The sequence below is a fragment of the Myotis davidii genome, unplaced genomic scaffold, assembly GCF_000327345.1.
Source record: "Myotis davidii unplaced genomic scaffold, ASM32734v1 scaffold614, whole genome shotgun sequence".
Lineage (NCBI taxonomy): Eukaryota > Metazoa > Chordata > Mammalia > Chiroptera > Vespertilionidae > Myotis > Myotis davidii.
In genome coordinates this window covers 1,005,969-1,021,866 of record NW_006287807.1, presented here as the reverse complement: position 1 = coordinate 1,021,866, position 15,898 = coordinate 1,005,969, and the positions used below count along the sequence as shown (strand labels likewise).

At 40.8% G+C, this 15,898-nt stretch overlaps 1 protein-coding gene across 10 annotated transcripts in view; it reads left to right on the top strand.

Annotated features, from left to right (window-relative positions):
- UXS1 (UDP-glucuronate decarboxylase 1) overlaps positions 1–15,898 on the top strand; it is an 88,388-nt gene that overhangs the window by 11,399 nt on the left and 61,091 nt on the right. The window contains exons 1-4 of one of the 10 annotated variants that reach the window (XM_015561186.1): positions 2,318–2,345; positions 5,591–5,618; positions 6,955–7,003; positions 8,346–8,389. In XM_015561186.1, coding sequence (XP_015416672.1) covers positions 5,614–5,618; positions 6,955–7,003; positions 8,346–8,389 — 98 coding nt within the window. In that variant the 5' untranslated portion in view covers positions 2,318–2,345; positions 5,591–5,613. Of the gene's footprint in view, positions 1–2,317; positions 2,346–3,917; positions 4,050–5,590; positions 5,619–6,939; positions 7,004–8,345; positions 8,390–13,098; positions 13,217–14,364; positions 14,421–15,898 lie in introns of those variants that run through there. The other 9 variants (XM_015561183.1, XM_015561185.1, XM_015561182.1 and 6 more) reach the window with 9 other exon arrangements.

Sequence of the window (15,898 nt, the reverse complement as noted above, 5' to 3'; positions counted from 1 at the left end):
GCACTCTTGGGAGCTGAGCAGATAACCGGAACACTGTCCAACTCCCCTGATGGACGTGGGGTTACCCTTGGCACTCACACCCGCAGGACAGGTACTCTTGGGAGCTGAGCAGATAACTGGAACACTGCTCAACTCCCCTGATAGAAATAGTCGTGGGAGCCTAACAGAAACAGAAGTGGCCTCCCACCCCCCCCCCCGAACCCATGCCCCAGGACAGAATTCTCAACTAACGTCTAGGTGAGAACCTACCGGAGAAGTTAAGACTGTGTCCAGTCCTCCTCTCAGTAGCATGATGACTAGTCAAACACAGAAAAGTGAACTCAAAATTTCTTAATTGAATTTGAATTTGCTCATCGCTGGAGGCTTTTTCCGATGACTCCAAAAGAATGCAGGAGCATGTCAGGTGTCCCTTGTCTGGCTGTCATGACTACAGAAAAGAATCCCTGGGGCCCTAGAACTTCATCAAGTGGTACATCCCATAGAGATCCTTAGGGCCTGGCAGCCAGGCAGGGGGGACTGTCCGTCCCAGGAGACCCAGACCAGGTGCCGGTAGGCACCTGTCTCATCTCGCTGGGGCCTCCAAATGTTATATCATAAATCAGCAAGCTAAACAAGATGCCTTCATGAGCCAATTAGTTAGGAGTTATCTTTATTGCGCATGGGTTCAGAGCAGAATGCCTCTATCAAATTCTGAACCCAAAATGTAGAAGAAGTTCTCTCTGTATAATATCATACCATCTAATAATAATGACAGTTTTACTTCTTTTTCAATTTGGGTGCCCTTTATTTCTTGTCCAATTGATATGGCTAGCACTTCCAGTACTGTGTCGAGCAGGAGTGATGAAAGTGGGCATCCCTGTTTTTTTTTTCCTGTTCTTAGGGAAAATGGTTTTAGTTTTTGCTCATTGAGTATGATGTTGGCTGTGGTTTGTCACATAAGGCTTTTATTATGTTGAAGTATGATCCCTCTATTCCTACTTTGCTGAGAGTTTTTGCCAAAAAAAAGTTTTGGATTTTGTCAAATCCTTTTCTGCATCAATTGATATGATCATGTGATTTTTGTCTTTCATTTTGTTTATGTGCTTTATCATGTTTATTGATTTGTGTGTATTGTACCAGCTTTGCATCCCCAGACTAAATCCCACTTGGTAATGTTGTATAATCTTTTTAATATATTGCTGTATGCAATTTCCTAATACTTTTTTGAGGATTTTAGCATCTATGTTCATCAGGGATACTGGTCTATAATTCTTTCTTTGTAGGGTCCTTATATGGTTTTGAGATTAGGGTAATGCTGGCTTCATAGAAAGAGCTTGGAAGTGTTCATTCCTCTTGAACTTTTTGCAATAGTCTGAGGTGCGTAGATGTCAGTTCTTTTTTGAATATTTGGTAAACTCCCCTTTGAAGCTGTCTGGACCAGGGTTTAGTTTGCTGGAAGTTTTTTTGATTACTCCTTCAATTTCATCAGTAATTATTGGCCTGTTCTAGTTTTTTTTTTTATTTTTCCTGATTGAGTTTTGGAAGATTGTATTTTTCTAGAACTATGTCTATTTCATCTAGGTTCTCCAGTTTGTTGGAATATAGATGTTCGTAGTATTTTTCTTTTTTTAAATAATTCTTTGTATTTCTGTGAGGTTGGTTGTTAACTTCATCTCTTTCATTTCTGATTTTGTTTATTTGGGTCCTCTTTGTTTCTTGGTGAGCCTGGCTAGAGGTTCATCAATCTTGTTTATCATTTTAATGAACCATCTCTGGTTCTGTTGATCTTTTGTTTTTGTTTGTTTGTTTTTTGGTCTCTATGCCATTTATTTCTGCTCTGGTATTTCCTTCTACTTACTCTGGGCTTTTCTTGTTGCTCTCTTTCTAACTCTTTATGCTGTAGGTTTAGATAATTTATTACCAGTTTTTCTTGTGTTGGTGTGGGTTTTTTTTTTTGTTTTTTTTTTAGGTAGGCTTGTAGTGCTATGAACTTCCCTCTCAGGACTGCTTTCACTGTGTCCCATAGATTTTGGATTGTTGTGTTGTCATTGTCATTTGTTTCCAGTATGTTTTTATTTCTTCTTTGGTCTCTTTGGTATCCCATTCATTGTTTGATAGCATGCTGTTTAGCCTCCATGTGTTTGGTTGTTTTTGAGTGTTTTTATTGTAGTTGATTTCTAATTTTATGCCATTGTGATCTGAGAAGATGCTTGATATAATTTCATTCTTGAATTTGTAGAGACTTAACCTGTGTCCTTATATGTGGCCTATCTTTGAAAATGTCCCATGTTCATGTGAGAAGAATATATATTCCGTGCCTTTGGGGTGAAATGTTCCGAAGATGTCAATTAGTTCCATCTGATCAAGTGAGTCATTTAGGATTGCTGTTTCTTTGTTGAATTTTTGTCTAAAAGATGTACCAAGTTGTGTCACTGGGCTATTGAAGTCCCCTATTATGATTGTATTGCTGTCCATCTCTCCTTTGATAATCTTCCAGAAGTTTTTTTTATATATTTGGGTGCTCCTGTTTTGGGAGCATATATGTTTACCATTCAGCCATCCTATGCCTTTTGATTGGAACATTTAATCCATTTACATTTAAGGTTATTATGGATAGGTATTTGTTTGTTGCCATTTTTATTCTTTATGTCTGTATTTCTCTTTATCTTTCTATTCCTTTGTCTTACACCAGTCCCTTTAGAATTTCTGTCATTGCTGGTTTGGTGGTAATAAACTCCCTTAGACTTTTTTTGTCTAAAGGGATAATAGTTCCCTTGCTTTTAATTACTTTGTATACTTCATTCCGTTCCCTTCTGGCCTGATGTGTTCCTGTTGAAAAATCAGCCTATAGTCTAATGACAGAGCCCTTGTAAGTACCTTTCTGTCTCTCTTGCTGCCCTTGAGATTCTTTGTTGTTAATATTTTCCATTGTAATTACAAAATTTCTTGGTGTGGGTCTTTTGGGTTCCTCTTGTTTGGGACTCTCTGTGCTTGTATGACTTTTTTATTCCACAAGTCAGGGAAGTTTTGTGTCATTATTTCTTCAAGCAGGGTTTCTATTCCTTGCTTACCTTCTACTCCTTCTGACACCCCTATTATGTGGATGTTGCTTTGTTTCATGTTGCTCCAAAGCTTCCTTAAACTCTCCTCCTGCTTTTTAAATTTTTTTTTCCAATTGCTGTTCAAATTGAGTGTTGTCTGCTGCAGATACTTGGTCTCCAGGAATGTGTGCACAGTTCTTCTGGTATGTAACTTCCTGTGAGGTTCCAGAGCCCTCTGGCATGCATGGGCTATGGCGCCTGAGGCAGGGTTGTGCCCTAGGAACCTCTGACTCGCAATTTCAGTACAGCCCTGGCACCTGGGCAGGAAGGAGTGTGGGGTCCCTCTGGCTTGCACTCACAGCACTAGGTCCTCAAGCACTGGATCCTGGAGCCCGGGCAGGGAGGCATGGCGCAGGAGGTCTCTCTTCACCTCACTATTTAAACTCAAGTGTTTTGGCATTTTCACACTTCTTTTTCCATGTGATTTTAATAGCAGAAGTCATACTTCATATATTTTTTTCCTCTGACACTATCATAACTGTATTCTCATGTTACAATATAGTTTTCTGGTCCTATTTAATGGCTTTCTGTTTTCATTGGATGGTGGTATAATTTAGGTAGCAGCTTCCCAATTGTCAGATATTTTGGTTTATCCCTCTGTCTTTTTTTTAAAAATTATAAATAAGGACATGATTTGTGAAGGGAGCTTTCCTATATGTATACTCAAGGCTTGAGGATAATACTCAAAAGAAAATCACATGGTCCAAAGATAAACAGTACAAATAGTCTCTGCTTTTTTGAGGAATAGTGAATATTGTACCGATTCATTTTAATTTCTCCTATTTCTTGCTCGCTTGCCACTTTTTATTTAGTTTATTAATATCTTTTCTGTCATAGTTTACTCCTCTACTTGAAGAAGTATATGGTTTGATGGGATCGACTTGTCCCTTCTTAACACATTGCAGACAGATCACAAGAATTCTCACTTCGTGTTACACAGTGTTTTGCAAAGTATCATACTTTAAAAAGATATTAGCTTGTAAGAATATGTAATAAGTAATTTCAAAACGCAATGGGTATTTAAATTTAAAGCATGCCTGTAACATTTATGTAAAACGTTCTTTGTACTCGTTCAGTAGAGACTTATCTGGCCACTGGGTAAAGCCAGCAATAAGACTACTGGTCCACAATGTGTTAACAATGTGTGTTTCTTAATAGGGGCATGATTTTGGACACAGTTCTATTCAGTAAACATGAATTAAGACCCTACTAGGTACCAGAGAGTAGCAATCAGAAGATGCCTAGGATTAGCCCTAACCTCAAGGCTTTCTCAAGTTGGGGAAGGTAGAATGGGGAGGATGTTTGTTATTTGTTCTCCTTCTTTCTCAAGCACTTGGTCCTTGGGAGTTGTTCAGCATTTAGGGAGTGACCAAATAAGGGCTGAGTGTGTATAATAACTTAGGACCACTCATTCATGGTGAAGGTTTCTGTATGATGTAACCCTCTGTTCACTAACTTGAAGTGCTCTCTCATGGTCCAGTATTATTTCTCAAAGTTATCCATGGTGAAATTTTGCTGTTCTACCCCCTGATTTATGCACATTTGCTGACCACCAGCTGTAGACACGGTAACCCTCTCTACAGGTGTCTTTAATCAAGAAGGTAGCCCAGTAGCCCAAACACTGCAGTCTCAGTGAGATGGGATAGGTGCTGAGAAAGGATGGATGACTCTAGTTCAGTGGTTCTCAACCACCCTAATGCTGCGACCCTTTAATACAGTTCCTCATGTTGTGGTGACCCCCAATTTCATTGTTACAAATTGAACATAATTAAAGCATAGTGATTAATCACAAAAACAATATGTAATTATATATGTGTTTTCTGATGGTCTTAGGCGACCCCTGTGAAAGAGTCGTTCGACCCCCAAAGGGGTCGTGACCCACAGGTTGAGAACCGCTGCTCTAGTTGAAATTAAGGCACAACATCAGGCCATTACTTAACTTCTATGGATTTTGTTCTCATCAACACTTAAAGGAAGTGTTTGGGCTGAACCCTCTGTGTTTTTCAGGCATGTGGTCCTTGATCCTTGTGACTGGCTCGGCCCTATTGAATGCCGAACCCCAAATGAGATATTCCAAAATTAGAGGGATATATGGGATCATGTTTTCACTTACTTTTTAAAAAATATATTTTTATTGATTTCAGAGAGGAAGGGAGAGGGAGACAGATAGAAACATCAATGATGAGAGAGACTCATTAATTGGTTGCCTTCTGTTCGTCCCCCATTGGGGATCGAGCCCACAACCCAGGCATGTGCCCTTGACTGGAATCAAACCGGGGACCCCTCAGTCCACAGGCCAATGCTCTATCCACTGAGCCAAACCAGTTAGGGCTTCACTTACTTTTTAGTTGGACTTAATATTTTAAAAGTGTGCATTATAATGTCATCACGATTTATAATTTGGTTTACTTAGTGAACTTTAAAACATTGGTTATAAATTAAAATTGTATTTATTGATATTCATGAATGTCATGAATGTAAATATTATCTTTTTCTTCTTTCTCTTACAGCTGTTTGGGGCAACTACGTTAATATGAGGTAATTGATTTTAATAATTTGGGTTTTGTAGACACATTTTAGTTGTTACATATATACCGTTGATATCATGGCATAATTGGATTTCATTTTAAAAATGAAGCCAAGTATTTTTCTATTCACACATCTGGGCTATATCTTGTCTTCTGTGGATCTTCTCGAGGAATGCAGCTGGTCCCTGGCCCCAAGGATCAGGCTATGTGGATGCTGAGACCACCTGTCCTTCCCCAGGAATCTTCTGGCCTAAGGGTGCATTATTTGTATTGCTAACTAGAGCAGGAAGGACACTTATAAAAGTGAAATCCTTGTGTCAATTTTAAAAAAGTCATCAAAATGTAATAAGTGTTCATTGTAAAAACAAATTTGGTGCAGTTAGTATAGTTTTATTTTAAAAAAAATTACTCCACGTTGTTTTTCTTGGTAGTAGAACTAAATTAAGAAAGCAGTCATGATGTAGTGATTGAACTGGATCTGGAAGTTTAATACTGCTATGCCCCCACCAGGCTTTTCATATTGGGTTGGTTTTCAAGGAGGGGCCTTGTTGAGCTAATTCCTGCCACCAGGGCTTGTGTGTTTCTTGACAAAGGCTTCTGTGTGTGGCTAGGTGGGGTGTTCTGCCCCCATTTAAAGGAGTTCTGTTTATTTCCTTGGAAAAACTCCATTTGGTATTAAATCCCCAGGAAGCCCAACAGTCAGGCTTGTACTCCTGTAGAGACACACCTCCTGCTTTAAAATCCCTTGTTGGGTATAATGTGAAAGTGAGATTATTTTATTTCATAGAAACAATGCTAAGGCAGTAGTGAATGTGTGAGATGGATTTAGATTTCCTCTCCCTGGTTGACTTATTTTTCCCTACTGCACCCCCTTCAGGAGGGAATTGGCTCATTTTCTATATATATAAAAGCCTAAGCAACCAAACAACCAGTTGACTGGTTGCTATGATGCGCACTGATCACCAGGGGGCAGACACTCAACGCTGGAGATGTCCCCTGGTGGTCAGTGCGCTACCACAGTCAATCTCCCACAGCCAGCCAACCTCCCGCGGTCCCTCCTCCCAGCCAGCCAACCTCCCACAGTCCCTCCCCCTGGCTGGCTGGCAAACCTCCCAGGGTCCTTCCCCCTGGCCAGCCAACCTCCTGTGGCCCCTCCCCCTGGCCTGGACGAGGGACCCCACCCATGCACGAATTCATGCACGAGGCCTCTAATATGACTGATGTTTGGAAAGGAGAGAGAGGTGGTCTCAGACTTTGGTTTGTGTTGTGGACATTTGTTCAGAAATAACTCTTGAAGTCATAAAGCCTTTCAATTGATCTCAGTTTTGTAGCTTTCTACTCAACAGGTCTATCCAGGAAAATGGTGAAATGAAACTTGAACGGAAGATTGAAGAGGTTAGTAGTCTCTTCCATATTTTGCTTCTGTTTTTTTTCTATATATTTATCTACTTCAGTTCTTTTGCTTGTGCTGGCATCTTTATTGTCACAACTTGATGCTGAGCTATGATTTTGAGACCATTTATCAAAAAATGATCCCTGCCCAGCTACAGTGGCTCAGTTGGTTGAGTGTCATCTCTGCACTGAAAGGTTGCTGGTTTGATTTCTAGTCTCAGGGTACATACCTGGGTTGTGGGTTCGATCCCCAGTTGGGGCACGTACTGAAACCAACTGAAAGTTTCTCTCTCAGATGGGTGTTTCTCTCTCCCTGCTGCCCCCCACCCTTTCTAAGCATGTCCTTGAATGAGGATTTTAAAAAAAATCCCTTATTTAATAGGAGACTTAATATTATTATGCTGAAGATATATCTTTGTGTCAGTTTTTGTCCATTTTATAAAGGCATGCTCTATTAAAACACATTCTATCTTAAAGGCAAAATGAGTTTAAACTTTTATGTGATTTTTTGGTGCACCTTTCCAGAAATTCTTAGAGAAAAGGAAGTGATTACCTGGGTGAGGGATGGAGGCCAGTGCCAGCATCCACTCACCTGAGCAGATGCTGAAAGGAAAAAGCTCTGCCTGAGATGCTAGGACTCTGGGAACATAAAGAGTGTCCGTAGGTGCAGACAGAGAAATCACAGACCTCCCTCACTGAAGCTAGTTCCTTTAGTTGGTAATATACCTTATATTTTTAAGTAATTGCTTATGTTTTAGTCAAATAAATGTAGATATGAATATACTATTGTAACATGGGCCTGGGAAGGGATGAGGAGTTCCTCGTTTTCATTTGAAGTCAGATGCTGAATTCCTGGGGAAGCCCTTGGGTTGCCTTGTTGTTCTTTTCATGCTCAAGGTGTTAACACAGATAGGGATTGACTTATGGCCTGTGATTTCTGTGTTAGAGCTGGTTCCCTAGAGATAACATGCAGAAGCAAGATGATACGCTTTTGTGGGCAGCAACTAGGAGATTTTTAGTTCCTGGAAAAAAAACCCAGTAGTATTGAGCTGCCTATTTTTATGAGCCTGAACCACCTTTAATATTGTTCATAATAAGGTAGGAAAGTAAAAAGGTTAATTTCCTCAGAAACTTATGCATCTGTGGAGTAAGGGTTCCAGTGTGCAATTTATTATCTTGATTCTGGAATTGTGATTGAAGTGGTATGACTTAATTTCAAACTGGAAGTGCATTGTGGGAGGAATTTAAAATCTGTTTTGCCTTATGTCATACCTATCTGGAACATCAGAGCAAGGTGAAAGTGGTAAAGCCCTGTTTTTGCTGATACTGGTTATTTTTATTTTAGATTGTTGAACCACTTAGAGAGAAAATAAGAGATTTGGAAAAAAGGTACGTATGCTTTTTGTTTTGCATTTAGGAAAATGCTTATAGCTTTACGATTGATTTTAGAAGGTCAATATAATACACACACACACACACACACACACACACACATACATACACTAGAGGCCCGGTACACGAAATTCGTGAACAGGGTGGGAGTATGTCCCTCATCCCGGCCTGCACCCTCTCCAATCTGGGACCCCTTGGGTTATGTCTGACTGTCAGATTAGGCCCGATCCCAGTCAGACATCCCTTTCACAATCCGGGACTCCTGGCTCCTAACTGCTCGCCTGCCTGTCTACCTGATCACCCCCTAACCATTCCCCTGCAGGACTGATTGATGCCTAACTGCTCCCCTGCCAGCCCAATCGCCCCCAACTGCCCTACCCTGCAGGCCCAGTCGCCCCCACTGCCCTCCCCTGCTGGCCTGGTTGTCCCTAACTGCCCTCCCCTGCTGGTCTGGTCACACTCAACTGCCCTCCCCTGCTGGCCTGATTGCCCACAACTGCCCTCCCCCCCGGCCATCTTTTGGTGACCATCTTGTGATGATGTCGCATGGTGCCACATAGGCTTTTATTATATAGGATTTATCTCAACCGAGTAATTAATTCTGTAGTATGAAAAAATGTAAGGCACTGTCAAGACAAGAGCCTTTACACAGTAAATTTTTACTCTAAAATTTGGATGGATTGTTTTCTAAACTTTCTTTTTTTTTTGGTCATTAACCCTACCAGACCGCTGTACTGATTTTTCAGTGATTTCCGAATCTGCCGCTATACCGCTGTACCTAATTTTCAATACTTTGCCTAGTATGTGAAAAAAATGCGTCACAAACTAAAAATAACAAACCAATCATGGTCAAACCTCATGGTTAGCCATTGCAAATGTCTGCCCTCATGTGTTTGAATTGACTTTGTGTGATTTGACGTGAAAAAATTCTGAAAATTCACAATTAAACGAGCAGCTGATGAACCAAGCACTTCAACAGGAAAGCGAAGGTTCAGGGCCTCAGGTCTGGTAGACTTAAGAACTACTGCTTTTATTTTATTTTAAATAAATTTTAATGTTTTAATTACATGTACATTATATGTTTCATATTTACATCCCAGTAATTAGGCATTATATAATTTACTAAGTGATCATCCTAATAAATGTTACATCCCAATAGATAATACAAAGTTATTAGAATATTATTGACTGTATTCCTTATGCTATACTTTACATTCCCATGGCTAGTCTGTAACAACCAATTTGTACTTCTTAATCTCTTCACCTTTTTCACCCAGTCCCCCTAACTTCCCTCTCATCTAATAACCATCAAAGTATTCTCTGTAACACTGGTTGGTTTTACTCAGTGGTTAGAGTGTCAACCTGCAGATAGTAGCATCATGGGTTCGATTCTGGGTCAAGGATACGTAATTCGGTTGTAGGTTCCCCAGCCCCTGTAGGGGTGTGTGTGGTAGGCAAGCAATTGATGTATCTCTCTCATATCAGTGTTTCTCTTTCTCTCTCTCCCCGTCTTCCCCTCCCTCCCACTCTCTCTGGAAATTGGTGGGAAAAATATCCTGGGTGAGGATTAACAAAAAAATATGTATGTAGGTTAATACCAGCTCTCTCATTTAATGTGGAGCTCTGAGAAAATCCCCAACCCTGAGTCTAGCTTCCTCATCTGTAAAGTGGGGTTCAACTTACTCGAGGTTGTGATGAAGATTAAATAAACAATGGCTATGGAATGCTTTATAAACTTCAAAGCAGTATGTACATCTCTATATAATAAAAGAGAAACATGTAAATTGACCGTCCCTTTGCTATGCTCACCAGCCAATCAGTGAATATGCAAATTAATCCAACAAAGATGGTGGGTTAATTTGCATACATAGGCGCTGGGTGGAGAGAAGTGAGAGAGCCGGCAGCTTGGGGGGCCGTGGCTCCCTCGGTCGCTCCCAGCACTAGGAGCACCAGGAATTCTGGGGATAGTAGTTCTGATGGCAGCCCAGGACCAGAAGTGGAAGCTCAGAGCACAGGGAGCACCAGGAATGCTGGAAATGATAGTCCTGGTGGCAAACGGATCTCCTGGACACTAGAGCAAAGTAAGCCTGGAGCAAGTTACTGTTGCGGTGGGGGATGGAGGGAAAGCAAAGGAGAGAGACAAGTAAAATCAGAGTGTCTAGGAAAAATTAAAGGGAAGATATCCTAAAACTTCCAGGAAATCTCCACCAATGAAGCAAAGAAACAAAATGCCTCTATTCTGTGAGCAACAAACCAAATTTGGTTGGGGGTCTCAGACAGTTCACTCATATGATTGCAAAGACAGACAGAAACTCGCGGATTAGAGAGGGCTCCCCTGAGGGCTCCCAGATTGGAGAGGGTGCAGGTCGGGCTGAGGGACCCCTCCACCCCTCTCCCCCCGTACACAAATCTTCGTGCACTGGGCCCCTAATCTTATATAATAAAAGCCTAATATGCAAATCGACCAAATGGCTGAAGGACCGGCAGAATGACTGGTCGCTCTGATGCGTACTGACCGCCAGGGAGCAGACACTCAATGTAGGAGCTTTCTCCAGCTTGCAGGCCCCAGGCTAGCCAAGGCGGGTGCCAGCGGGGGGGCCCCCAATCAACCTGCCGGTTGCCCCGCAGAGGGAGGCGACCAGCAGTGCTGGGGGATGGGACCAGCAGGTGGGTGGTGCCAGGCCAACCAAGGCGGTGTCAGTGGGCACCCCCTATCTATATATATATGTGTGTGTGTGTGTGTGTGTGTGTGTGTGTATCAATGAATATGTTCCCATTCTATTTGCTTACTTTAGATTCAATTGTTGATAGATATGTATTTATTGCCATTTTATTGTTCACATTTTTTATCTTAATTTCTTCTTCTTCCTTCATCCCTTTCTCTCTTCCTCCTTTCCTCCCTCCCCTCCCTCCTTCCTTCCATTCTTCCTTCCTCTCCTCCCTCCTTCCTTCCATCCTTCCTTCCTTCCTTCCTTCCTTCCTTCCTTCCTTCCTAGATTTCATATAATCTGGTTGTGTGGTGATGAACTCCTTTACCTTTTTCTTGTCCAGGAAGCTCTTTATATGTTCATAGATTCTAAATGATAGTTTTGTAGGCTAGAGTGATCTTGGTTTTAGGATCTTGTTTTTCATTACTTGGAGTATTTCTAGCCACTCTCTTCTGGCCTGCAAGGTTTCTGTTGAAATCAGCTGACAGTCTTATGGGAACTCCCTATAGGTAATTAATTTCTTTTCTCTTCCTGCTCTTAAGATTCTTTGTCTTTATTCTTTGGCAGATTCATTATGATGTGTCTTAGTGTGGGCTTCTTTGGGTTCATCTTGTTTGTGACTCTCTGTGCTTCCTGGTCTTGTATGCCTGTTTCTTTCACCAAGTTAGGGAAGTTTTCTTTCAGTATTTTTACAGATAGGTTTTGAATTTCTTGCTGTCTTCTCCTTCTGGCACACCATGATATAAATGTTGATATACTTGAAGTTGTCTCAGAAGCTCTTAAAATATCTTCATTTTTGTTTGTTCTTTTTTTCAATTTACTGTTCTGATTGGGTGTTTTTTGCTTTCTTATATTCCAAATCACTGATTTGATTCATGGCTTCATTTATTGTCCTGTTGATTCCCTGTAAATTATTCTTCATTTTAGTTAGTATATGCTTCATTTTTATCTCGCCCTTTTTGTGCTGTTAAAGTTTTCACTAAGTTCATTAAACATACTTATAACCAGTGTTTTGAACTCTGCATGTAGTAAATTGCTTGTCTCTGTTTTTTTAGTGTTGTTTTTTTTTCTGGAGTTGTGTTCTGTTCTTCCATTGGGACATGTTTTTTGTTTCTTCTCTTTGGAAGCCTCCCTGTGTTTGTTTCTATGTATTAGGTAGAGCTGCAATATCTCCTGGACTTGGTAGAGTGGCTTAATATCGATATTCTGTACAGCCCAGTGACACAGGCTAGCCCCCCCCTTCACCCACCCTACCCTGGGCTCTCAAGGTGTGTTCCTTCTGTGGGCCTAGATTGCTGTTGGCATGTCAGTGAGAGGCATTTACCCCTGAGCTGATTAGCTGCAAGGATTGGCTGCATCCATCGACCTCCTATGTTGGACCACAGTGGAAGATCACTGTGGAGAATCAGCCCACAACAGGACTTACTGTAGTGGCTTTGGTGCCCACTGAGTCTACCACTTGAGTGTGTTGTTTGTGGAGGTGTTTAGGGTTGGGTGGTACTTCATTGTGGTATGAAGTTGTCCACTGGATGCACTGGTTCTGCAGCCTCCCAGGAGGTGCAGGCCAAGGTCAGCCAGTATCTGTGTTCTGCCCAGAGCCAGCTGGCATGAGCTATAAAGCAATCTGTAAATGGCTGCTACTTGCTCTGGATTTGGAGGTGCCTGGCTGAGTCCAGGTTGTAAGCCAAGACTGGCTGCTGCTACTGCTGGGCCTGGGGTAGCTTAGCAAGAGATGCACACTAAGGCCAGATGCTGCTTGTTTGAGAGATTTTAGGAAAGTCTGAAGGATGAGCCAAGACAGGCCATTCGTATGGAAAAGCCACTGGAAACAACTTGGGTGGACTCACAAGTTGGGTGGGGCAGGGTCTCAGGGACTTACCAGGATGGGGTGAGTAGTGTGAGCCAGGTTGATACAGGCTGTAATATGGAACCAGCATGCCAGATCTTTGGGGGGGTTCTCAAAAAGGAACAATAGCCCCCGTTCACACTTCCGTCTAGGAGAAAGCTGCCTCTCCAGCTCTTGCTCTGATGCCGGACAATTCACTTCCTCCATGTGTGTCTCTGGTGCCTTTCAAGCTGCTGCCCCAGTACTAAAACTCAGACGGAGGGAGTCCTAGTAAGTCTGTGCACAGGCCCTTTAACACATTGTATGCGGGAAACATATTTATACGTTTTACGTATTTATACGTTCTACCAGTGTAGTAGAGCGCGGGACACGTATTTATATGTTTTTTTATAGACTAGTGGTAGAATGCGGGTAACGTATAAATACGTAAACTAAAGTTATCGTAATTTTACTGAACGTTGCCATTTGCGCAAAAAATGAGCAAAAATGGCCCGTGCCACCCATTAGCGCGCGATAAAAACTACCCGCAAACAATGTGTTAAGAGGAACTTCCTGGGACTCCAGTAACCTCTGTCTCCCTCAGCTGCAGTCCATGCTGGTTTTCATAGCCAGAAGATATGGGGACTTCTTTTCCTGGCATTGGAACCCTGAGCTGGGGGCCTGGTGTGGGGCTGGGACCCCTTGCAATTCAGGAGGCAACCTTTGGAAATGAGATATTCCTCCCAATTTTTAATCACCACATGTGGGTGTGGGACCAGTCTGTTCCACATCTTTGCCCTTCCTACCAGTCTCATGTGGCTTCTTCTTTAAATCCGTAATTGTAAGACTTCTATTCAGCCAAATTTCAGGCAGTAGTGAATGATCATTTTTCTATAGTTTAGTTGTCAAGAATTATTTCTTTAAAAAAATATTTTTTATTATTTTAGAGAGAGAGAAGGAAGAGAAGGTGAGAGAGACATTGATTTGTTGTTCCACTTATGTATACATTCACTGGTTAATTCCCCTTATCGGGGATATAACCCGCAATCCTGGTGCATTGGGATGATTCTCCAACCAACTGAGCCACATGGCAGGGCTGTCAAGAACTATTTCTTTTTTTTAAAAAAAAAATATATTTTATTGATTTTTTACAGAGAGGAAGGGAGAGAGATAGAAAGTTAGAAACATCGATGAGAGAGAAACATCGATCAGCTGCCTCCTGCACATCTCCTATTGGGGATGTGCCCGCAACCCAGGTACATGCCCCTGACTGGAATCGACCCCGGGACCCCTCAGTCCGCAGACCGACGCTCTATCCACTGAGCCAAACCGGTTTTGGCAAGAACTATTTCTGATGAAAGCTATGTATTTTTTTTCCGGGGCAGGAAATTATTTGTGTGTGGATGTATGTATATATTTATTTAAATTTACTTTTTCAGAGGTCTTCCTGAGCCCAACCAATGATCCTGTGTTAAAAGTTCTTCTAATATCCTCTGTGAGTTTGATTTTATTTTTTAATTTTTATATATTTTTATTGACTTCAGAGAGGAAGGGAGAGGGATATGTGTGTGTGTGTGTGTGTGTCTGTACACACACACACATACATACACACACATACATATACATACACACACATCATTGATGAGAGAGAATCATTGATTAGCTGCCTCCTGCATGCCCCACAATGGGGATCGAGTCTGCAACCTTGGCATGTGCCCTGACCAGGAATCAAACTGTGACATCCTGGTTCATAGGTTGATGCCCAACCACTGAGCCACATTGGCTGGGCTATGAGTTTCATTTTTAGAAACTATGATGATCTAAATAAATGTCTACATAAATGTTTTTGTTTTTCTGCATTTGAGTGTAATACCCAAGTGGTCAGAACATGGGAGAAGAGAGGATCTTCTTTTTCTAAATCTTGTGCATTTCTAAATAAATTCCTGAAATTTAATCCCATACAAGGTGGTCAGATGGTTTCTAGCCTATATTGATTAGTCTCAGAGAATTATTTGCAAACCAAGAAAAGACTTCAGAGGGTATAAAACCTAGTATCATATTTAAGTACTATAAGAAATTATGGTTTGTAATCTGTCATGTTGAGCCATTTAATTGCTTTTTTCACCAAAATATATCAGGAAGTTTTCAGAATTGAGTCCAGGTGATGTGGCTGGCAGTGAAGAATTGTGTAATATGGTGGAAACTTTATTTAAATCAGATTGCAAAGAAACTTTTTCTTCACCCTTTCAGGGTGATTCTGTTGCAGTTTTTTCTCTTAAACAGTTGAGCTTCAGACACTAGGACATTTTCCTCTATTGTATTAGGAAAACTTTATATTTCTGGAGTAACAGTTGGGTCTTAGATGCTTACAAAAGAAAAAAAATAATATTCATTAAGTTTATGTAATCTTTTTTTCTTTTCTTGTGATGAGTTCAGATGATGTGCGTCAGTATTGTATAAGCCTTTTATCAAGTCCAGGATAAGGGGAAAGAATTGGAGAGCAATTTTTTGTCTTTGATTTATGTGTTTTCATTATATGATTAAAGAAGAATAAGGATGGATAAAATTCATCAATCAGAATGTGTTTATTCATTTTCTTTTTTTTCTTTAATTGGTAGTTTATATGTAATCAGGAAATTTATTAATTTCAACTCGTACTAGAGTAAAAGTTGTTAGTATTTTAAACAGATTCAGATAGCAATAAAAGGTTATTTGTGTTTAAAATCCTTCGTGCCATGATTCAGTGTTGAAATTATACTGCTTGTAAAATTCCAATGGATGAGAGCTAGAATTTGATATGACTAGCATAATTTGAGATTTTAATGAAGCTTAAAAAAATAGAAATAACCCACTACAGGTTTTATGTTTGTCACAAAAAAAAAGTCTGTCCATCAGCAATAATTTTCTTTAGAGAATAATAAGATTTATCTGTGAAAAGTGAATCAATAACTTACCAATATGGCAAGGCTTACA